This window comes from Sebastes fasciatus, chromosome 18 (assembly GCF_043250625.1).
Source record: "Sebastes fasciatus isolate fSebFas1 chromosome 18, fSebFas1.pri, whole genome shotgun sequence".
In the NCBI taxonomy this organism is placed as follows: Eukaryota; Metazoa; Chordata; class Actinopteri; order Perciformes; family Sebastidae; genus Sebastes; species Sebastes fasciatus.
The window spans coordinates 12,001,683-12,026,073 of NC_133812.1; the positions used below are offsets into that span (position 1 = coordinate 12,001,683).

The 24,391-nt window shown below is 41.2% G+C and overlaps 1 protein-coding gene across 3 annotated transcripts in view; it reads right to left on the reverse strand.

The window, feature by feature from the left end:
* The window catches only part of syndig1l (synapse differentiation inducing 1-like), a 45,052-nt gene extending 21,276 nt beyond the window's left edge, over positions 1–23,776 (reverse strand). The window contains exons 1-3 of one of the 3 annotated variants that reach the window (XM_074615902.1): positions 23,636–23,774; positions 23,349–23,437; positions 15,151–15,816 (exon numbers count right to left, since the gene is read on the reverse strand). In XM_074615902.1, coding sequence (XP_074472003.1) covers positions 15,151–15,663 — 513 coding nt within the window. In that variant the 5' untranslated portion in view covers positions 15,664–15,816; positions 23,349–23,437; positions 23,636–23,774. Of the gene's footprint in view, positions 1–15,150; positions 15,817–23,348 lie in introns of all 3 variants that reach the window. The other 2 variants (XM_074615901.1, XM_074615903.1) reach the window with 2 other exon arrangements.
* Positions 23,777–24,391: the final 615 nt, after the last annotated feature.

A 24,391-nucleotide genomic window follows, 5' to 3' on the forward strand; every position in this document is an offset into this window, starting at 1 on the left:
GCTCAGCAGCGCTCTGAGGTCCACCACCACCACCGCACTCAGGAACCTCAGAGGGACACTCAGTCACCGAGTGTGTGTGATCACAATGATAAGAGCCTCGTCATGATGCAGTCCTCTCAAACATGTATCACAGTCGGTGTGTACCTGCGGTGAATTAATGAACAAAATATTTCTTTCTCTCCATTGCCCTGTGGCCTCTTGTTGACAGGTGCGCAATTTAAGACGATGTAATGAGGCTACAACGGGGGAACACTACACATCACGCTTGGTATTCTCACCGTGCTCTGTAAACGGGTTGTGTTGTGAAGAATTCAGTGATTAAATTTGACAAAAATAACAAGAAACTATTGACCTATGAAATCAGAATGCCTCTTGTATATTCCATGTTTATAAAAAATAAACATCCCTTGAGGGTTATAGGTCTGAGGTGCCTGTCATGATCCGCAACATGCCTGGTTTGAGACCTTTCCTGCATGTTGTTCTCCACCTCTCTCTATATCCTCATTTCCTCTCAACTCTCTAATGTGTATCTCTCACGGTGCAGCCCCATTGTACGCAACCAGACCTGCGATGCGGACCAAGAGGGTTAGGACGAGGGGGCGTAACAATTTAAAAAAATTCAAACATCAAGCTGCAGCAACGGCAACTTGCTAAATAGCTGTATGTACAAACAAGAAATGCTAAAGCGAGACTTATGGTAGTTGATAATCTATCCATGTAAAAAAATATTTATTTACAGCAAAATGTCTGAATTCAGAGCAGGAGTGACATTAGCTGCATTTTGTCCAGAATCCACCTCTTGAACAGCATACATTTTAACAGCTTTTCCCCCCCTCATTAATTGATGTCATAATCATCCATCTGTCAGAAAACAGTTTGTAATGTTGCTTTTTCATAAATAAAACACCCTTGTGTGGAGAAATGAAGGCGGGGGGATTTTAGGATTGACAAGCGACCGGCGGGGCAGGGCGGACGTGAGTTTTTTTTAAAAATTGGTCGTGTACAGTGGGACTGCAAAGGCATAAAAATACACGTTTTTTTGTAGATAAAAAGAAGGGTTAAACTTTCATAATCAGGCAAACTCAGATAGGAGGTAGAAACATTAGCAACTAAAAGAACAAGCAAACACAGCAATAGTGTTTCAACAAGCAGAACCACAATATGTACAAATGAAACTCTCACTGTTGACCCAAAAGCTGCAGATGGGACTGGATTAAACCATCTAAATATTAGCATTAAAACTGTAAGTGAATACATGCACTCATCCTTCCACACAACAAACCAAATTTCAGCTACAGTATAACTAAAACTACATGTAGAGATAAGTGCAACTCTGACTGAGATCACAGCATTAGAGTGAAGCAACTAGCATCAATAAAGGTAATCGATTAGATTGAGCATATAGCCGTTTAATAGGATGTATTGCGTAGTCACACCCAATGAGAAGGCAACCTGCCAGAGTAATGGAGAGTTGATATACAGTAAGGCTGAAAAGCAAGGTATAATCGTACATTGCAAAAAGAGCCTCATCTCCCTTTAGTTTCTTTTTGAATGAAACATCTAAATCCATCTGAATCCAACAGACTGATGGACAATCACTACACGACCGTCTCCCCAAACTGCTCAGATTTCTAACATGTAATCATCCCCGAAGGGCTGACATTACTCAAAACTCATTGCATTACAGAAGCATCTCTCTCATTGTTTACTTTTTAATACTCTGAGCTGCTGTTCAGGCGAGGATTAAGGAAACACCAGCGAAGTTTGGCAGACAGACAATGCTGTGCTACTTTATTTTCAGGAACTTCATTCGAAACAAAGAATGAGGAGAATCTTTTATTTAACTGTTCTAACCACCTCACATTCCTCACATTTTATTTTCTTTACTGTTAGACCAGCCATTTTGGCATTCAGTTTTACATTTCAAATTCAAAACGTATATTCAACATGTTCAAACCTAGAACAAGCGAGGGTTTGAAATTTTCTCCTTAACTATTTCTTTTCTCTATGAATGTCTTCCCGGAGCGACTGAAAATGTGCACCGTTGTCCCCATATTTTCAACAATATCACGTCTCCCAACTCTCTATGGTCGGCTTTTCACCCCACCCTCAAGTGTGGCCAATCGGAACAACTGTTAACTCTTCTGATTTTTTGAAGACATTGGACAACACGTCTCATGAACTAGTTCTGATCGATTACACCCCGGCCCTTATGCTGTTTTTATTATGTGGTACAGTCATTCTTTCTCAGTGTAGGGGCCAGAGTAAGATGGCGTTCTGCCTTTGTCTTACACTCAGGGTATAATAATGGCATAAAACCATAGACTGTATAAAAAATGGACATAGTCACTGTGATGTTACCAATTGGTTTGTGGACTGCCGGTTTGAAGCCTCGAGTTTGGCATTTTGGTCATCGCCATCTTGTTTTTTTGCAACCAGACGTGACACGAGAGGGTGGAGCCAAGTATAACTGAACACTAAGTAAAACATTTTTAGGCGACTAAAAAGGTTATAATTTTTCTTTTATGAACTGAAAACACACTGTGAAAGGGTTAAAGTTCTAAGGCGAAAACACGGACAACTCCCAGACCGGACAACGTCATGGTAGCAACCTGTCAATCCCATGGTAGCCACGCCCTAAATCATCCCCTGCTTGATGGTCTATTTGACTCTAAATGGGACCATAATTTACTAAATGAACATCATGCTGTATTGAAGAAGACTTGAAACTAGTGATTGAGACCATAAACTCATGTTTACAATGTTTACTAAGGTACTAATACAAGTGAGAAGTAGGCTCATTATCTCATAGACTTCTATACAATCAGACTTATTTTTGCAACCAGAGTCGTCGCCCCCTGCTGGCTATTAGAAAGACTGCAAGTTTAAGGCAGTTCCACATTGGCTTCACTTTTCAGACCCGGAGGTTGGCTACTGCATAAAACTTATGACAAAAAATAATGTTCTATAATGTTTTATAGTATGTTGACAAAAGAGGGGTGAAATATGCTAATTTTACATTGTGCAGTCTTTCTTAAATGTGTCTTAAACATTTCATTACTGATTGCCCTAATAACTGCTACAGATGCAAGTGTTTACTTGTTGATTAAGTTATTTCTACAGTTGTACTAATAGTGGAATGGGTCCCACTGAGGGTGCATATGTACAAGGCACAGATTTCTGTGCTGCTGCTAGCTCCCACTCACTCTGGTAACGGTATAGACTGAATGAGAGTGTAGACAACCAATAAACCTGCACCAATCATTATAATTGTGACACCGATCCCTCACCAGCTTCCCACCTGGGAGCATTGCCAACTGTGGTCCACGGTTGAAGAACTGCTGCTTGTGTTAAATGCAAGGTCTCTGCAGTGCTGGGCGAGTGCTTCTTCCATCACCATTCTGGTGCACATATACTCTATTCTGTATTTATACTGTATATAGTGAGTTCATTTGATGCATTTGATGACTGGAACTCTGGTTGAATTTGCACAAATTTGGACCTTAAACTGTCCTGTGCACCTTTTATTATGGATCAAATCTTGATGTTTCAAAACTGGGAAAACTCGTGGAGTTCTTTGAGATGGACCGTCCAAGGGGGTGAATGGCATTATCACGGTTTTGCACTCTGCTCACGTTACTGCAGTCCTGGAAAGGGAGGAGTGAGGGGAGGGGTACTCAGTTGGTTGCGATCTGCAACCACGACGCTACATGTCACCAAATCCTACACAGTGTACCTTTTAAGTGTAACTAAACAATGTAAGCAAACATCATATAAGGTTTAAGGCCTTTTTTATGAACAAACTCCATCTTCAATGATTATTTCTATCACTTTGAGTAATTTTAATCAGAATTATCAATAATTAGAGACCTCATCGAGGTATTGAACCTAGCTCTCTTTTTGTACTAGTTGAACCGTGAGATTTGACTTGTCACATCTACAAGTTATGTGAAAAGGCAGAGAGACATTTTAAAAATGTTATTTAACTTGTATCTCTTATCCTGCACCAAACAGAAATTAAAATGTAGAAAGTAATATGTAATTTTGTCTGGAATTCATCATCAAGGCTGAATGATTTACGGTCTAAGAGTTGAATCAAAACAAGATTTTTCTGAGATGCCTGACTGGATGGTTGACTATTCAGCTAATGATGACATGACAGTATGGGACAAAACACCAAAAAGTACAAGTGAAATGTTGGGATTATTAGATTTTTTTGAGTTGACCCCATGTAAAACCTTGGATTTATGGGATTTGGAAACGAGCATAAGGGACTTATTTCTTCTTTGTACAGTTACAGAAGTTATTCAGCAATAAGGTTATATTCTTTGACGTGACACAATTTTCTTCTCTGGAGTCACAGAGTGTAGTTTATCGTTTCTATAGCTCAGAGAGAGACACATAAAAACTAGGGGATAAATATCCCCAGTTGGCAGAGGAGCGCAAGCTTTAAAATCCAATGGACAGACTGCTGAATTGAAATGATCCAAGAGATCGGTTTGTCATTAACTGCTAAATGAGAAATGGGATATCTCTGAAAGATTATATGACACTGGCTCATATTGGGTGCTGGACCCTTCAGGATAGGAACAATATGTGTGCACTGAACTGCAGCGTGACTACATTTCAGATTTAATGAAGGCGAAAGTGCTCGTGTGCTATCAGATTTAGTGAGAACGAATAACCCCTCTAATCGAACCTGGTCTGATTTAACATGCTGCAGAGGTGAGGCGGAGGACAGTTAGAAATATATTTATTTTAAAACTGATCTATTGATTTCACACCCACGCCCATGATTTTAGCTCTCCGATGCCTGAAAAAAAAGGCTCAATCAGAAAAGCTGAGTAGAGGCCATTTTTATTGAAATGTTGCAAAGGGGCAGGACTACCACATGTTCAAATTATTATGTGAATATGAAATGGACTGATAAATGCAAATTTAATGCGCTGTAGACGGTGTAACAGATGGCAGACAAATGGAAATGGCAAGTCTTATCCCTGGCTCAAGTGCTATTTCTTATGCAGGTGAAACATTTTCCATTTTAATGGACCGAATGCTTTACTGCAAGATGAAAGAAAACCAGGATCACGTTAGCTGGGGAGAACTGTACTAGTATTTATTCCGCTATAGCCATTAAATGTCTTTCCATTCATTAGCTACCTCTCTATACAACAGTTTCTATTCCAGTACATCTGGTCGTTTTCAAGAGGAAGCATATTCAGGTCTGTACAAGTACAGTATAAATAACACAAGTTGCATCAGTTGCTCATCTTCGGTTGTATTTCTGGCAGCTCAAATATGTTTCCTGCCCCAAATGATCGATAGACGTGTAATTTCAAAAGGAACTCTGGGACTTATGCTGCATTCACACCAAATCAGAAGTTGTCGCGAAAACGCCGGTCCTCCCATTCATTTGAATGTGTGTAGTGCGCTTAACCGGCAGCGGTTGGGACGGCAGGGGGTGCTGAAAAAAAACAAAAACGCAGTGGCCTTCAACGAAAAGTTGAAACAGAATCAAACTTTTGGAGAAACGCAACCCGACGTCACGCTGCGGTGACCAATCACGTAACCGGTGATCCAGAGCTGTAAAGCTAAAACCCAGCTATGAGGGAACAAAAGACGTTAATCATCGTACCACCTGATTATCAGGCCATTAAATAGACATCCGTCGCAATGAGCACCATAGATTTACTATCGCTTTGTGAAAGTGAAACTTAAAAGTTACACATTCTAACGTGTTATAAAACTGAATGAAACATCACGTTTTGAACAAAACAAAAAGCTTTAGGTTTGGGCAACAAAACTCCAACTTCTTTAGGTTTAGGCAAAAAAAAACACTCTTGTTTATGGAAAAACACTGTGTTTTGGGTTCAAATAACTTCGAACACACAGACAACTACACATTGTTGGTTTCACACGGGATGCAAACTCTGGTTTCCTGGGTCAAAACCCTGTGTTTTCTTCTCCTGTCTAAATCTTTTAGAACAGAAATCTTAGGGATTAAAAGGAGTTACCAATAACAAAAGTCTTCATGGTAATGAAAAATGTTAGGTCTGCAAACCCAGACACTACTGGGGAAGAAGTGCAGCAATGGGATCCTGTTAAGATCGAGGTAAATCGATTCCTGCTGGTTCAGTAACCCCAGTCAGCTCCTCAATCTTAGGCTACCAGCAATATTCACAGGGATGAGTGCTTTAAACTGATGCCTAGACCTTGGCTTGTCTTGTTAAACCACCTTATTCTCCCTGGAATTGTTACATGTACTAACTTTGTGCCCACATATAGAGTATAGAAGATCTACCTGACACAACTCACAGACCCACAGGTCCACAGTGACGAGCCTCCTGGTATATTAGGGTTTAGCAAGGAGCAACAGTATGCTGTCTCACCTCAGCCAGGACTGTGTCACTGCATCTCACAATGTCGGATAAATCTAAAAACACTGTAACACCAGGGCTTTCATTTCCCAGTTTGTACATCCTCGATTCCTTTCCTCGCCTCCTCTCCACGTGTCTTAGTCCCGGTCACGGGAGATGCGAGCGGATGAGGCGAGGAAGAGACGTGAGGAGAGAGAAGTCGAGGCAACAGACGGCTCGAATGGAAGGATGTCTCATAAATACAACATCCTTGCCTCAGAGCCGTCTGCCATTTTAAAGCAACATCAATTAAATATGACGTGTGGCACAGCTGCATCAGCTGTCCATTGTTTTGTTATACAGCTGTATTTTATGATCTGTCAGATGAACAGTACAGTGTTCATGACAACTTATATATTTACTTTGAATTCAATTCACAATGTGGCATAATGTGACAGGAATGTACGGATGTCATACATCATTTCATCATATGACAAATATTACATTGATTGAATGATACGTATTATATACAAATAAACACAGTCCTGTCTATATATATATATATATATATATATATATATTTAGTGCTGAATGCAAGAGAATGTTCTTATTGGCACTACACAAACGGTGAATGGCAGAAAATTGGATCGCATTTGATCGTATTAAAGGAACAGTGTGTAACATTTAGGGGGATCTATTGGCAGACATAATAATATATTATTAATAAGTGTGTTTTCTTTAGTGTATAATCACCTGAAAATGAGAATTGTTGCGTTTTCGTTGCCTTAGAATGACTCGTTTATATCTACATAGCGCGTGGGTCTTCTTCAGGGGGCCAGCCGCCATGTTACTACGGTATCCCAGAATGGACAAACCAAACTCTGGCTCTAGAGAGGGCCATTCTCGTACCATAGTTCTCCTACATGCTTGGCACACAGGAGTTTCAATTGGTTGCAATCTGCAACCTCACCACTAGATGCCACCAGATACTACACACTGCACCTTTAAATAACTATAACTTATGAATACAAAAGGAAGAGTTACATTTGAAGAGTCCCGTCACGGTTTGAGATTATTCCAGCTGTGTGTTACGCCTCTTTTAAATGTTGTAGGTGCCAAAAACACTTCTGCAAAGGATACACCTGTGTATCCTCACTTATAGCTCTTCCGACAAGGCTCCTCGCTCCTCGCGATGCGTTTTAGGAATTGTGACTTCCTTCAAGATGGAGCGCTGAGATTGATTTCCGGGTCACAAGCCAGAGGAGCAAGGAGACGAGGAGGCACAAGTCGGGAAAAATGAGAAGAGCCCCAGCATCTTCTCTTGACTAACGGATGTTGTTTGAAGAACAAAACCTCATTTCTATTGCCTTCTACGCTACATGATCACATTAATTTTCAAGCAATACACACAATTTAGTTGTTGTCATTGACATTTTTCTGATTCTGTTGAGTATAAACTAAAGCTGCAATTTGTCCATGGCTCATGAATGCTACCCGTTAAGTGTCGGCAATTTGGGCAATGTGGCACTGACAACATCGATCAAATCACTGTTTTATGCTTGAGATATAAATACAGGTTTGCTTCTCTTGTGTCATCTGCTGTTCTGGCATCCAATTTTTTTATTATTAGTTATTATTTTTGTTTTTTACAGCAGTGATGTGAGCAGCCAGGCATATAGTATGTCATATGTGTTTTTGGGGTATAGATGCGGAGGTTTTTCTCGCTGGCTGAGTGTGGACATGATCTCACCTGCCAGTGAGCAATGAGATTCACAGGGAGGAAGAGACATATGGGAGGTTCACTTGGCAGACCTCCAGTGCTTACTGTATACTTGTTAAGGCTGGAGCTGATAAAAGGAGACAGATGAGATTGTCCTGGTTGTCCGGCACAGAAGCCTCTAACATGGAAGGACTTTAGCTCTGTGTTACGCTTGTCGGCCTCTGAAGGGAAAATTCTCTTGGCTTTAATCTTCTACACGGAGGGCATGAGTGCTAGACTGTGACGTTGCAGCTGAAAGTAATCAGGCTGTTCTCATACACTGTTCGTATATATACCCATGAAAAGTAATGCACTGTTATTCGTATATATCCCACAAAATCATTTTGTGTATAGTCCGTGTAATCGTAAACCAGTATAAAGAGCGCCAAACGCCGCATAGGGAGGAGGTCAGGGTGGGTCAAAAAACACTGGACTTTCACACTGGACACTGGTGTGAAACCAGAAGTAAACTTGATGTATTTGTCATTTAACTTCCGTACTTAAGTTACGCCACTTCCAAAGCTTCAATCTTTTCCTAAACCTAACTACTGTAAGTAACCAACTTGTTTCTTGTGAAGAGTTTATTTTGAAAAGACTGTATGCAAGTACCGAGAGGAAATTGACACGTGTTACTCGACAGTTATAGGAAAATGCACAAAAAAGGAGGACTAACTTTTTGTAAGATATCATATGAACCGCTCTATGAGGATATGTTGCGTAGCTATGCCTACGAAAAGTAATGCAGTGTATTTCCTATACATCCCACGAAATCAATAATAATCTACATAATCATGACCGAGGAAGTATAAAGAGCGACAAACTCCACATAGGGAGGAGGTCGGGGTTGATGGGTGGGTCCCAAAACACCGGACCTTCGCCAGGAGACCGTTGTTCACGTCCAATGTGAAACCAAAAGTCAATTTTGAATTGTCACGTAACTTTCGCCTCTTCCATAGATATTTGAACCCAGAACCCAATCTTTTCCTAAACCTAACCATGTACTTTTGTTGCCTAAGTTTAACCAAGTTGTTTCTTGTGAAGACGGAAGTTTATTTTGAAAAGACTGTATGCATGTAACAAGCGGAAATTGACACGTGTTGCTGGACATGAAAAACGCAAAATAACTTTTCGTAAGTTAACATACGAACCGTTGTATGAGGACACGTTGGTTTATCAGACGTTGAACTTATTAACTGCACCATCGTGTTCCAATATTCTGCTCAAAAAGAATAAATGGAAAAAGGAGGAAGAGAAAGTGGTGTTACTTGAGGATATTCAAACAGATAAGTCTCTTTTGATTTAAAAGTAATAAAGGGAATTGTTATGTGGAGATGTGAGGCATGAAAAGGTTTTTGACAAAGAGAATACATTTTGTAGAAACACTTTCAGTGAATCTTACCAAGAACCGATAATTGGGTGTTTTTGGTGCTTGAATAAAAGGTTTGCCCTCTGCAGATGGACTGTAAATTGAGAACGAGAGGTTAAAATCATGGGAGGATTGCAAATTTATTAAGTCATTCCATTAAAAGCTCCCAGCAGTTTCTTATAATGCATTTTCAAGTTTGAAAACAAAGACAAATTTAAATCTCCTTGATGAAATTTCTCTTCTACTTTACTGATCCTCCTCAGAGGTTATCTCTAATTTACTCATGTACTTTGATAATTGGAGAATTTGTGCTACGTTTAATAAATCCATTTAAATATAAAATGCTCTATTCCGCTGCAGCAGTTTCCCCTTTTTTAATTTTTTGGATGGGTTCTAAAAACAGCAGGCGTTTAATATCTGCAAGTTAAAGGGAAAACAGAACGAGCACATCTTGTACCGCCTGTAGTTAATGACCTTTAATGAATTGGTGAGGATTTAGAGCTTATTATTTTACATAGTTTCCCGTATTGTGTGCAACACCTGGTGTGCAGTGGCAGTCTGTACCTCTTAAAACCCTTCTGTCACTTCCTGAAGCCAAGTCTTCCTTCAATTCTTAACTAAGCTGACAATAATAACTCTGATCGCCGTAAATCTTCTAATATAGCAGGTTACAAATTAAACTGTGTTGACATATTTGCTGCTGTATCGACCTTTGAGGGATGTGTTTTTAGTTTGCGATAATAAATGTTATCTAATCTCAAACTTTGACTGTATATAAGAAGTGGACGTAGTCACTGTGACGTCAACCATTGGTTTCTAGACTGCTGGTTCGAAGCCTTGACTTCGGCATCTTGGCCGTCGCAATGTTGATCTTTTGCAACCAGAAGTGACAGGAGAGGGTGGAGCTAAGCTGAACACTGAATAAGACCTTTTTAGGCGACAAAAAGGTTATAATTTACTTTTATGAACTGAAAACACACTGTGAAAGGGTTAAAGTTGGAAGACGAAAACACAGACAATCCCAGATCCGACAACGCTGTGGTAGTGACCTGTCAATCACAAGGTAGCCACACCCTAAAGCATACTCTGCTTTACAGTCTATTTGACTCTAAATGGGACCATCATTTACTAAATGAACATCATGCTATATTGAAGAAGACTTGAAACTAGCGATTGAGACCATAAACTCATGTTTACAATGTTTACTGAGTTAATAAATCAAGTGAGAAGTAGGCTCATTTTCTCATAGACTTCTATACAATCAAACTTCTTTTTGCAACCAGAGGAGTCGCCCCCTGCTGGCTGTTAGAAAGAATACAAGTTTAAGGCACTTCTGCACTGACTTCACCCCAGAGTTGCCCACTGATCTCAAAGAAAGCTACAGTAGGTAAATCAGCTTTCCGTCATTGTCACTATTTTGTCTCATCTAAAAAATGCTGACGAAAACTTTTCAGAAAACATGAAATATGCCAATGCATTTGTAATGCCTGTATCTCTCCACAGGATTATGATGATTATGGATTAGCCATCGTACAAGAACCAGATTCAGTTAGGCAACATGATTGGTGAAAAACATAATTTTAGGGACACAAACTCTTTTCTTGCTGAGCACTTTTGAGCTGAATCAGGCAAAAGCCATCACACCTGACTGATTCCTTTATTGAATCAATATGACTCACTAAGGATGAGCTGCATATAAAGAGAAACAGACAAGATAGAGAGGGATTTAAAAGATTTAAAAACACAGTTGACATGTGGAGCGTGAAAAAGGAGCAGCGGTTCAATCCCTGAAAGATGTCCCTATAGGCCCGGTACAGCTATAAATTTAGTGACCAATTTCACATAGTTTATTCAAACGGCGGTACATATTTTACCGTGGACTCCTGTCTCATAACTGTCTGTAAACTGCGTCATTTTTGTGTGGTAGTTTCAACTGAGGAGAAACCCAGCCCTGTCGAGGGACATAATGATCAGGAACACCTTTAAAGATGTTCTTTTTACTGCCATCATATAATAGTAGCAAATGTTGCCCCCTCATCATGTATCATTGCTCTCGAGCTGTCAGGGCCTTATGATGTTGCACCAAGCCACCTCACCGACACACTGTACCCATAATCAAAATAAAAACAAGAAATCATGCTGTGCAACCACCATCTTTTCCTCAAAGAGAGAGCTTCCTAAAATACCTCCATCCACCGACACAGACACACACCACCGCTGTGTAACTACGAAGAACTGAACAGTTTAGATTATACCAGAAAATTGCCTGGATATAAAGGCGTCATGTTCCACTCCCACCCTCCTCAGAGAAAGCCTCCACCACCTAAACCTTTCTTCTTCTTTGTGCCTCCCTCATAAAGAGAAAATGAGATTGGATCCTATTTCAGTTCAATTGTGCCACAGAGTTTTCAAGCAAAGGTTTTTAGCAGATAAATTCAGTATTCTGCACTCGCTTGTCAAAAACACTGCACATAGACTGATATGGTGGATGTGCGATATGTGTTAAATTAATTAAACACAAACACACTGACAAATGAACGCCCACACAAACACACTGACAAATGAACGCCCACACTACACCTTTACTTGAACCAACGGGTGTAAATTAAATTAAAACAAAACTTGAGCAACAATAATTAATCATACAGTGCAGAAAAAGTCCATGTGAACTTTGTCACTTAATAAAAATAAACTGTTCTGTATCAGCTCATACAATATCTCCATTTAATTCATAACCAATAGTTTTGGAAGTGGGAGAGGTTGTTGTTTTTCCCCGTTATGTATTCCCATTTCAATTTTTTTCTTTAAACGATATCTTCAATGTTGCATGACATAGAAACATGAGACTCTCCTGCACAATGTAATAATCCTATAGATTTATGTTATGGCTGCCAGTTTTAATCATTTTAACTTTGTTTCTTCGGACGGGTCTAAATACTATTAATACCCATGACTCAGTCACTGCTGCCTTTGAGAAGAGGTGAAAGAGTGAACAAATTGTGATTTTAGTAAATGGCTATCAATGTAGGTTTGTTGCTGACATGCACCCTGGGAGTCATAGTTAATGTGTACTTTGATTCTTTTTTTTATGTACACAGGCTTACCTGACTTTTTTTTATCAAAGAAACAGATATTTTATAATGCAGTTCTGACCGGGAGAGTTTCATGCCCATCCAAGCTGTAGAAGTGCCCCAAATGTGAATCACATAACATTGCAGCCCAGTGTAATAGACCCGCCTGTCCATCGGAAGAAAGCGTGTCACTGTCAAATTTTGCATCGCAGAGACGTGAATATTCCATGCCCGCATGAAGGTGCAGTGCTTCGTAGTGACGGCTGTCACATGACATTTGTCACGTGTTGTGTAGAGATGGAAGTCTAACTTCAGAGCTAGTTACGTAGTATATAAAGTGAGAAAGACCACTTATGGTGGGCGGGAGATTAGATGGATGGGTCCAACAAACACAAGACTTTCAACCGGGAGACCCGTATTCGAGACTGATGTATTGTTTTATAAATTACGTTAATGACATTTGTCACGTGTTTTGTATTGACGGTTGTCATGTGTTTTCCGCACTGCCGAAAAAAAGCCTCCTTATATCAAAAGCTCAGAGAAAAAAATTGAGAATGAAGCAAACAAATACCTCCGTACCTCTGCATACAGTGGGGGACCCGTTTTTTAAACAGTTGTGGTCAGATTGTAATTTTGGAGTGGGTTTTTAAAGGAACCCTGTGGCATTTTTGACCACTAGGAGTGCTATGGAGCAATTTATTTTATTAGTATCATGCATGCACGATTATGTGGGCAATGCAATACACATTCCTGTTGCGAGGGTCACGCTGTTCTACTGATCAACACTTGGTGGCAGTAATGTGCAAAGCATAGGCAGTGAAGAGCAACACTGCAAGCGACAGTAGCAAAAATGCTAATTATTCCCACATTTTTTAAGCATTCAAAATGTACATTAAAGTAAGATGCCCAAAAATCGCAAGTTGCATTAATGCATTGAAGAAATTAGTGTTGTTAAAATCAATTTGGGTTAATGTATTATTATCGCGTTAACAGCCCTAATGTAAATATTGCACCAATTTAAATATTCAGAAAATCTTTGTTTATGTTTTATGAGGAAGGAAACGCATCTAACACATTTGTTAGAGCTCAAGGATATAAAAAATGTGTATGTTAACATCACCTTTGTTTGTTTACAAGAAAACTCCACAGGGCACCTTTAAGCTAATTATTATTACTGCAAAACAAACCCACAAAATGTTATATTTGCCCTCAATGTGGTAGGTACAACCCCTTAGGAGAGTAGAGCAAATAAATACTGAATAATATAAACGGTTGAGAGATAAACTGCTCTGTGTTTGCCAACGTGCAATTCAGACTGCAGGTTGCATAATGTACAGTGCTGAACATTTAGAGCGCTAGCTAGTCTGTCCGCGGAGGGTCTTTCTTGTCTGCGGTCTTTGCATTGTGTCAGACTGAGGGCATTGTGATGTCAGTGGTTTACTGCGTAATAAGTCCCACTGTGTATTTTCCTCTTTGCATGTCGACTCTGGCTGAGGGGTCTGACGGTGCTTCTTTTATGCTCTTGGGAACAGGAAGCGTGTGGAATATATATACAATATGGTAAGGTGTCAATTTAGCCTTTGAACGGATAAGAGGATCCTCCAGTTGGTGCGTCCACCTACGTTTACGAATGCAAAAAGTACAACTGAAGGAACTTAATCACATCAGATAATGCATTTTTTTGTATTATTAATTTATTTAGGCTATTTGCTCTTTGGCATCTGCACATCAATGATTTCCTATCTCTCTCTCTCTGAGTGAAGTTAGTGGAGAACCATGTTTTTTTTCTTTATTCATGATGTCTCTCTGCAGAGCCCTTAAGCTATATGCACCCATGTCACGTTGCATTTCAGCAGCTACATGTTCATCACAGCAATCCCAGTTAATTCCAAGAGACTCGCGGGTGTGTGGCAGTCCACTGGTCGAACTCAACACCCTATTCCCCCCTGTCCAATCCCCTAAATCCTTTGGAGTGCTTTGTGCTTATTGGCCGCGCCAGTTGAGAGTGAAAAGGCTGTGGCTAATGCTGTAGTACTGTAGCACCTAATATCCCTGTGGTGAGGCATGCAGGAGGCACGGGTGATTTATTATTATCTGACGGTGAATTTTACTAGAGTTGGGAATTGAGGCCAAGGTCAGTGGATCAAATGGGATTTGTGGTTAGTAAAATGTCACTCTGATCCAGGCGTGGAGCCCAATCATGTGATGATACAAGTGTACAAATACCACGGGGATACAAGCGCGCTCGCTCTTTCTCTCATTTAACACTACAGGTATCCGAGCCTGCACTGGCTGGATGTACAGGCCTGATTTGAGCCTTTCATTGAAAACACTAAGATCACACTGACCCCCAGAGAAATCTAGGCAACCTCACCTGCTTTAAAATCTCTTACTAAAATAACATTCATCTCTTTGGAGATTTTAAGCATCTTTGATGGTCTTTACACTGCTTTGGATGATGGCACAAGCATAAAACTCAAGGTTAAGTGCTACAGACTTTACATTTTATTGAATGAATATCACCAAAATTGGCTATCCACAGCTAAAAAAAATCAATTCTGCTCATTCTTTATTCCACTCATGCATCTTGTCCCTTACCTCGTACTCCACGTACTCCTCCTCCTCAACCTCGTAGGAGACGGTCTGTATCTTGACGTGTTCGCCATCTTCCAGCAGCTTTGCCTGGGGATCCTCGGTGCCCGGCGTGCCCGGCGTGTCCGCCCCCGCCGTGTTGGACGCCTCCTTCGCCTTCTTCTCCGTGAATGTGGTCTCGCAGCACTCGCTTTTGTATTCCTTAGCCTTGATGCTGCCACTGTCCTCCTTGTACAGGATGAAGTTGGGCCTGTAGAACGCCTCCACCGCCAGATGCAGCGAGGTGGCGTCCAAAAGCTGCTGGGATTTCATCTTCCCGTTGGTATTGTAACTACCTCCGCTCACTACGTTGCCGTTACTCACCTTTCCTCCTCCCTCTCCGCCACCTCCACTTCCAGCAAAGTAATTAATAATGTTTTCCTGGTACTGGTTATTAGGGAAATCGCCCCCGTAACCGTTGACCATGTGCTTACTGTTCTTGTCCAACAACGGGTTCTGGAGCTCGCTGAGATTCTCCATAGCAACGGGGGATCAAAAGCGGTTGGAGCTTCTCAGCGGCGTTGCAAGAAGATCGGAAAGTGACAGGTGAAATAAGACAGGATGTGCTCCTCAATGGCGTGCGTCGATGTCGGTAAAGATGTTAATGGCATTCAGCATTCAGCACTCTGAGATCTAGAGAGGAACCAGACAGAGAGAGAGAGGGAGAGTCTTTAGACTCAATATAAAAAACTGGAAGGGTGATTTTATCTGACATCCACCAGCAGGTAACAGTTTACCAAACACTTGCTCACATTAGATCAAAGTTTAGCTGTCGTTCCCTCAGCGGCAACAACTTTTACAGCATCCCGCCTGTCAAGAGCTGCACCCTGCAGATGATTCAATTAAGTTTAATTTGCTTCCCCACTCTAGACACATAAAGTAACACACACACACATACCAGAGTAGGAACAGCAATACATCAAAGCGTTGCCATCTACTATAACACAAATGGACGGTTATTGCTTATTAGGTGTCATCATGGTGTCATCAGCCTGACTTTCCGATACGGATCAGTTGAGGCCTTCTACATAAGGTTGAAGATGAGCATCAAAAAAGTTGGCAGGGCTTGAAATAAATATTATTTGTACTGTAATCACTAATGATGATGAGTAAAAGGTCCAAAATGCGAGATTGGGAGCATATCTACAGAGTGGTGCAGGAATGAGTCCTAAAACCCGGAAATGAGTTAGCTGAGTTTAGCACTTCTGGTTTCCTCGTCTCGAAATCAATGTTTTTTTTAATGGGTTTTTAGTTAGATGCCTTAAATAAGGTCACGAGCTATTGAAAATTTCAAAGAAGGAAATTCAGACCACACAAGTTTAGAAAAATGGTTTTCAAAATGAAATACTTCAGTGCTATAAATATAAAGTATTCAGTAGTTGTGGGTAGAACATGATGTTCATGGGAGAATTATCTAGTGTGTGTGTGTGTGTGTCTAGTTTCTGTGAGGAGGCTCTGGGTGTCTGGAGGAGGTTAACATCAGATGAGGACCTTGATGATGTTCTTTATCTTATAATGTAATTGATATTCCAGTAAGGACAACTGAGGCTCATCGAGTTTGTTCCGTTATTCATTGAAGTTGAAGATTGAACAGAAGTACAAGTTTTCCACAACAGTAGCATTTTCAGTTGCTGAAAGGATTCACATCTTTATGGTCATTATTTGCTTCCAAACATTTTCCCGTTTCTAAAGTAAAATTAGTAAAAAAGAAATGGGGCTGTTTGCCACAAAGCTGATGAGATTAGGGCCCTAAATGTTCTCACTTTTCACCATAAATGTAAAAGTAAAGAAGCACAACCACACCAAATAGACGGTTACAGCATAAGTGTGCATAAATAAGCAATCATTGATCGATCTTTATTATACTGATGCAAACAATACAACGGAATGGTAATATTTGCACCCTATGGTGCATCTATTCTACATTTAACTATCCCAAGAATCAAAACTTATAAACTTAATTCCCTACCATCTTTTTTCCACGCTGCAAAAAAATAACCCAGAGTTCCCTGCTTCTCAGCTGTCACCCTTAACCTTTGTCTGATTAATCTGCATTTAAAATAGAAATGCCAAAAGCAGATTATTTTTTGGGGTCCTGACCCCAATCGTGCATGTCTGGCTTACTGCACTGTTTCCAAATGCTTCAAGATAGGGTATTTCCAATTGAAGACAACAAGATTACATATAATGCCAAATAGCATTGTGGTGATGGGATCTGGATAATAGCTTGTTGGTGCACAGGTTAATGACTTGTACATTCATTGTCTCATGGGCAATTCATACATTTTCTTTATCCTTTGGTTAATCATGGTCTGGAACCTCTGCTGATTCATATTACGCAATAAAAATATTCATCTTTATTTTAACCTTTACATTCTGTGTTGGAAAAGAACGGACATCCAATATAGGTGGCTTTCCACGAGAGGTTCAGGACAAGTAATGAAAATATACAGAGCTCTCCTCCCTATTTCAACTTCTTAAGCTCCATGTTATTGGATGTTATGGAACTATACTCTAAAATAGTCTCCCATCGGACAGAAGAAAGAGACTGACTGGCTAATAACCTGCAGTGTGGCTCATTCCCAGTCTTCCTTTATGCAGCATCCTCTGTCATTAAACAGTTTCACTCTTGTTTTAATCCTTCATTATCCCTGCCAGGCATAAATCTGGGGAGATCATGTGCTCAGTCGTGTGTGTGTGTATGTGTACCTGTCTGTCTGTCCACGGCTAATCTCACATGCTACTGGACCCATCCGCCTAATATTTTTTGTGCTCATTCATGACTGTGTGCGCAAGGAATTCTCATGGTTGCAGTAATTCACAATTTTTGAAAAACCTATTTTATTGACTGTTTCATACCATCATTGACTGCTGACTCCTCACTCATCTTAACTGGCTGGTAAGGGCCGCAAGTGATCAACAACTGCTTCAGTATCAAAAGGCATTTCCGGCAATTGGCTAGGCTAAAAACAAGCCTTAACCTTGTCTGTCACAGGCCACATTTTAGTCTTTGTCTTGGCTCAAAAACTGACATCCATAGAAAAGTTTGGTCTCATTTTGAACCGGAGCATCTGCGGGTGAATTCGATTAGAGCTGCCCAATTAAGCAAAATTGTATCAAAATCGCAATATGGCCTACTGCAATTTGAAATTGCAGTATTTGTTAAAATCGCAATGTGTGTCAAAATACCATTTTGAATCAAATATTGTGGTGCTGAAGAGATGTACTGGCCTACACATCATATTCTACAGGCTTAAGAAAACATCTTTGTTTGGTACAGATCCCAGCAAAAATCACACCATAATCCATGTAATATGTTTTTACAATGAAAATGAGAATATTGATGAAAATTATCATTCCCTCTTATATCGCAAATCATATTGCAATTGCAATATCAGTCAAAATAATCACTATTAGACATTTATTTTAAAGTTGTGCAGCCCTGACTGAAATTCAACTCTTCTTTGTTTGGGAGGGAAGAGAGAGACACACCTGCTGGAGGAGATCTGCACTAGTGAGTGCACTTTTCTAGTTTACAGTTGCTTCTCAGATTCCCTTACAAATTTATGTTGTAGCTCTTTCATTCTCTCTAAATCTCTTTCTCTTCCCCATTTCCCCCAACGTGGGATCTTTCTGTTTGCCGTACTTTTCATGTTTTCTGCCCCATGAATAAAACACAAGCCCTGCGCTCTGAGGCTTCCTAAAGCTCAGTAAGCACCGGACAGACAACAAAGTTTTCACGGTTCCTCCCTGTTGGACCTCCTGCGTCTGGATGTGCTGACATTGTTGTTCCACACCAGTGCACTTTGGTACCATGTATAGCTCCAGGGATCGCACACTGACTCATGCAGTCCTTGAGTCGGTAGAGTGAAAGTGTGAGTACTTTACGTTATGAAGAATTTCTCATGAAAAACTAAAGATGAGCAGGTGCTGAGGTTGCTATCTACTTAGGATGCTATTACTGCACACACTGCTGCTTTTCTGGGGCATGGCTCTGATCCAAGTTCAAGCCACATGGTGGCATCTACCTTATGGCACCCGATTTGACGGTTATCAGACCATTAAATAGGCGTTATCGGTCACTATAAGCACCATAGATGTGGGTCAATAGGGGCCTACTACACCCACTGCATTGTAAAAGTGAAAGTGAAACTCAAAAACAAGACAGTCTAACATGTAAAACTGAATGAAACGTCACGTTTTGAATACAAACAAAAAGGCTTCTTTAGGTTTAGGCAACAAAACTACAACTTATTTAGGTTAGTACAACAAAACTACAATTTCTTTAGGTTTAGGCAGAAAAAACTACAACTTCTTTAGGTTTAGGCAAAAAACCCACTTCGTTAAGTTTAGGGAATAATATTGTGTTCTGGTTCAAGACAACTACACGTTATTGGTTTCACATGGGATGCAAACTCTGGTCTCCTGGTGAAAACCCTCTGTGTTTTGTGTCCCATCTTATGTCCCAAACTGTCTTTACTATAGTGCCTGACTTCCACTTATGCTCCTGTCATAATTACTACGGTCACTAGAGGTTGCTGTCGTGTTCTTTTTTTTACCTTCTTTCAGTTATCTACCATGTGAATGGACGATAAAACCTACTAATGGTGTAGTAGGCCCCTACTGATACACATTTATGGGACTTATAGTGCCTGATAATGCCTATTTAATAACCTGACAAGTCTAATCAGCTGCTTGTGAAGTGTCCTTAAAGTACTGATGATTTGTGTTAGCTGTGACCTCCTGGGTGGACTTGACAAATAATCAAAACAGATTTTGTGGACATGAACTACATTTATTTTAATTTGTACTGCTTTCTGTTCATTGGTTCCAACTGAGTGTAAAAGACAACTTTTACATAACGCACCCTTGTGAGTTTTTAGAATGTCAGAAAGCATATTTTTCAAATCCAAGGACTGCGACTTAAGTTGAAGGGGCTACAAATAGCATTTTAACATCAATAAATCACCGCTGCATTAATACTGAAGCTCTGCTGTGATTACCATAATCAAAAGAGACAGCCTGCAAGAGGACAAGCTACTTCTACTGGCTTCTATATGCCACAGTTTAGACTTCAGGGTGGAATATTTTGCAGCTTTAACAGAAAATTGCCTCGACAACACAAGACAGGATGTTGCTGTTCCGAAAGGAGCTAAAGATTTCAGAGTTTTTCGAAACTGCACACGGTGGAGCTTGAGACAAAACTAACCATTTTGTTTTCTCTTCAGTGAGCGAAGGGCATCAGCTATTGCAAACAGATCAATGCTAATGAACCCACTCGCTCTGACGTGGAACTAGATCCAGTGGCTGTCGTGCATATAGCCATAATAAGTACTCTTCCAATTACTTCCCTGTTTCTGCCACTGCAACACTTCGGCTCTGCTTAAAGGCTACAAGCTGACAGCGGATTACTTTTCGTGTCACTACTTAGGGATGCTCTGAGAAATCTTTTTGGCGTTGTCATGCTTCCAAATACTTCGCCGCCGTGCTGTTGGTGCAGAGAGGGGCTTCTTTTTTATTTCGGCAAATGAGAATTTAAGTGTGAATAAGCTATTTCGGTGAGAGCTGAGCAATGTAGGACACCTCTGAATCAGTGGAGAGTCATAGAAATAATCGTGTTTATGTGTGCGCACATTTGTTTGTGGGCGTTTGTGTTTTGTGCATGGATGGCTGTGAGTAAATATATGTGTGTATGAGTGGGTGGGAGACAGAGAGAGAGAGAGAGAATGACAAAAGAGATGGAGAGAAGAGGGGAAAAGGAAGAGAGAGATCACACTTATGTGTGATTCTCTGGTTGAGTGCATTCGGGCATGTTTGTAGACAGCAGCGGCTGGAAGGTATAAAGAGCTGGGAGGTGCAGCTGAAAGCAAATGAGGCAGAGCAAACGCTGTTGCGAGGAAAAACAATCCAGCATGACAGAGATGGCACAAGCCCAGGCCTGTATGCTGCAGTGTAAGAGAGCCCAGAGGTGTCTGACAACGGGGCTAACAGATTAGTGAACAACTTGTAAGCATCCAGGTGCGCGAGGGTAAGAGCGTGGCACCGCTGACATGCCAGCCACGCTGATACGCCTGTGCGCTTCAACCCCATTAGACTCCAGTCAGCACACTCGATTTCCCTGTGTCAGCCTGTTGCCAATCAACCCCGGACCTCTGACCCTGAAGCCGAGAGCGGGTATTATCAGCCAGGCCTCGAGGCCAGCGCGGCGAAACGCAGCTGAATACCAATGTGTCTTATCTGTCGACCATGTTTACCAACCCATTTCATCCGGCCTGTGTCTCTCACAGCCCTTTTTTTTTTCTTTTCTGGATTCCGTGATCTGCTCGCTGTGTTCGACAACAACAACTCCATCTTTCTGTAATTTAATTTCGGAAGCCATGGCTGGCGTGTAATGTGCATAATAAGGTAACGCCAGGTAGTTATTGATGACCGCATATCGGGATAATGCATGGGAGCTCATTGCGGAAAATGCAAATGCATTCCGGAGCACATTAGTCAGTCAACCTCACCCCCTGGCACCTCAGCACATATGAAAGTCCACCGACAGATTAAGCAACAGTGAGTAACGGGCTTAAAACCGTGTTGACTGATCCTTTTATGAACTATTATCATCAAAGGAGACTGTGTAAAATGTCATAATCCATTTGAAATTAATCTGACTCCTACTCCTGTGTCAGCAGCACTGCTGGTCCATCCCTTCTGTCTACACTGTCCATCTGTGGAGCGGATAAAACAGTAAACCCAGGACTCCTCTGGACCTTTTGTCTCCTCCCGTGTACACTCTTATCACTCGGCTTAGTGTTTTCCACACCTCCGACAGACGATTTAAAGTGTTCCTTGATGTGTAAATCCTCCATTGGAAATCTCAGCCACATGCGTTTGAATAATTCAATGGGAAGCTGCTGTCAATAGCAGCCATGTACACTGTTGCTAGAGTGGCTTGTTGTTGGCAAGAGGCAGGCTCTGGCTAAGTTGTCTTCATTGCCAATTGATCACCGTCTCCAGTAGCTGACGGCGAGACACCGGGATATCTAGATTGTGTTTTGTCTCCAGCATTCATTTCTGAAAGTGCTTGTTTTCTCTGTTTGTGGACAGACAAGACAGACGGACAGAGAGTTCCAAAGCTAATTTCAGTACACTAACAAACAAAACACTTACACAATCAGTCTGAAATGAATTTTTAGAAACATCTTGTTTTTGAAGCTGTGAGTGGTTTTCCAATCTATTAGGACTGCAGTTCAAGCAGCGATCAGACCTGACATCACTTGTGGCGTCCCAATTGTTGCAGGCACCAGGAGGGGAAGATCAGAGGGAGAAAGTGGGGATGGATAGCTGTCTCTGTGTGTGTGTGTGTGTGTGTGTGTGTGTGTGTGTGTGTGTGTGTGTGTGTGTGTGTGTGTGTGTGTGTGTGTGTGTGTGTGTGTGTGTGTGTGTGTGTGTGTGTGTGTGTGTGAATGTGTGTGTTAGAGAGAGAGAGGGGGCATAAGCTCCTTGCTGCATGCCTCTTTATTTTGCCCAAGCTGCTAAATCTCGGCTGCAACATTTATCCCCTGTTATCTCCGGCTTCGTCAACAACTTACTCCATGCACAAAAATTATAATAATAGTGGTAAAAACATCCTGAATATCACTGAACCACTCCTCTTCACTGCTCTTTGTTATTTTTTACTTGGCTGTCTTTGTTAACAGGGGTGAAAAATATTCTTGAACACACTCTCTGACCAAGTGTTCTGACCACTTGATGTCCACACAGAGAAAAAAGGCACTATTACATCTCAGAGCCAGACACAGAGTGACTTGATGACTTCATGTTAAACGCATAATATATCACACATCACAACACAAAGACAAGAGGATGGGATTTTTTATGCTCCAGCAGTCGCAGGTGGGAACTGTGTGCAGAGTTCTTTATCATCAACAACATCCTCCATCTCCATCACAACACACATTGATGCGATGCGACACTTCACCACTTCTTTCTATTAAACATTGGCACACACGTGCGTAAATGTCCTAAACATATTGTGCGTAAAAACAATTTAATACCCATCATTGGATAATTATCCTCGCACCTTTTCTAGCTTTAAAACTGAGCACAATGCGCACTGTTAAAAGCAAACTCTGGCAGTTTTTTTTTTAGCTTTAATTGATGAATTAATTTCCTACCTTTTGAGTTCTTGACAATCCAAATATTGTTTGGAGGATGCGATTGAACACTCGCTTGTTTCCGCCCGTACATTATGGCTGCTGGGATGCTGACGGTGTCGCCCAGGGAGGAAAAAAAAAACACATTTCTCAGACTTTCTCATTTGTAGAAATAGCCAATCATTTCGGGCTTGAACAGGTTCTCCGCTCGGCGAAACGAACCGCAGTCACAGCCTCGTTATTATCTCTCTTTCTCTCTCTCCTCTATAAATATGAAGGTCTCCCTCCACCAATAAAAAGCGTTTTACCTTGAGAGTCGACTGAAATGTTGTCGCCTTCGGAAAGTTAAAACACCTTCTGAGAGAGAGAGAGAGAGGAGGAGGAGAGAGGGATGGAGATGGGAGGTTCAGGCGCGGTTGGAGAGAGGCGGAGAGTCCGATGCGCTTCGCAATGCGCGTAAAGTGCTCAAACAGCGTCCACCCTCACTGCGTGCATGAGCTTACTTTCACTGAGTACTTCCAGTGTGTGAAGGAGCTTCATGTTAACTTAGTGAGGATGTTTTCCCCCCCCTGTAAATCATCACCACACAACAGCATTAAAGCACTGGATATTTACAGTACTATTTTCACTTAAATAAAATATAGAAACCCTACAGTAGGAGAAGCAGATGGCAAGTCTGCAAACTTAAAGGGACTGTTTGTAACTTTCAGAAATGCTTGTTAACAGCGACACCTGTGGCCGTTAAGTCAACAAAAGTCAGCGTCAGGTTCGCGCTTGTCCTCGCTCTAAATAGACATGAACGAGCATTGCTCAAAACAGTGAGGCGACACACGTCAGCTAAAACCACAATATCACTCTATATTTCACCTGCTTGGCAGTAATGTTAGCTGACCAGACGAAGGTCTCTCCATGAATCGATGCTGATCCTAGTGTTGGCCGTCGGAGGCTGAAGCAGGAAGAGAAACGTTATCGTCTCCCGACTGCGCCCGCAGGGAAGACACCGGCACCCGGTCGGAGACGATAACGTTACTCGCTGCGGAGCCCCGTCACTTCACAAGACACGG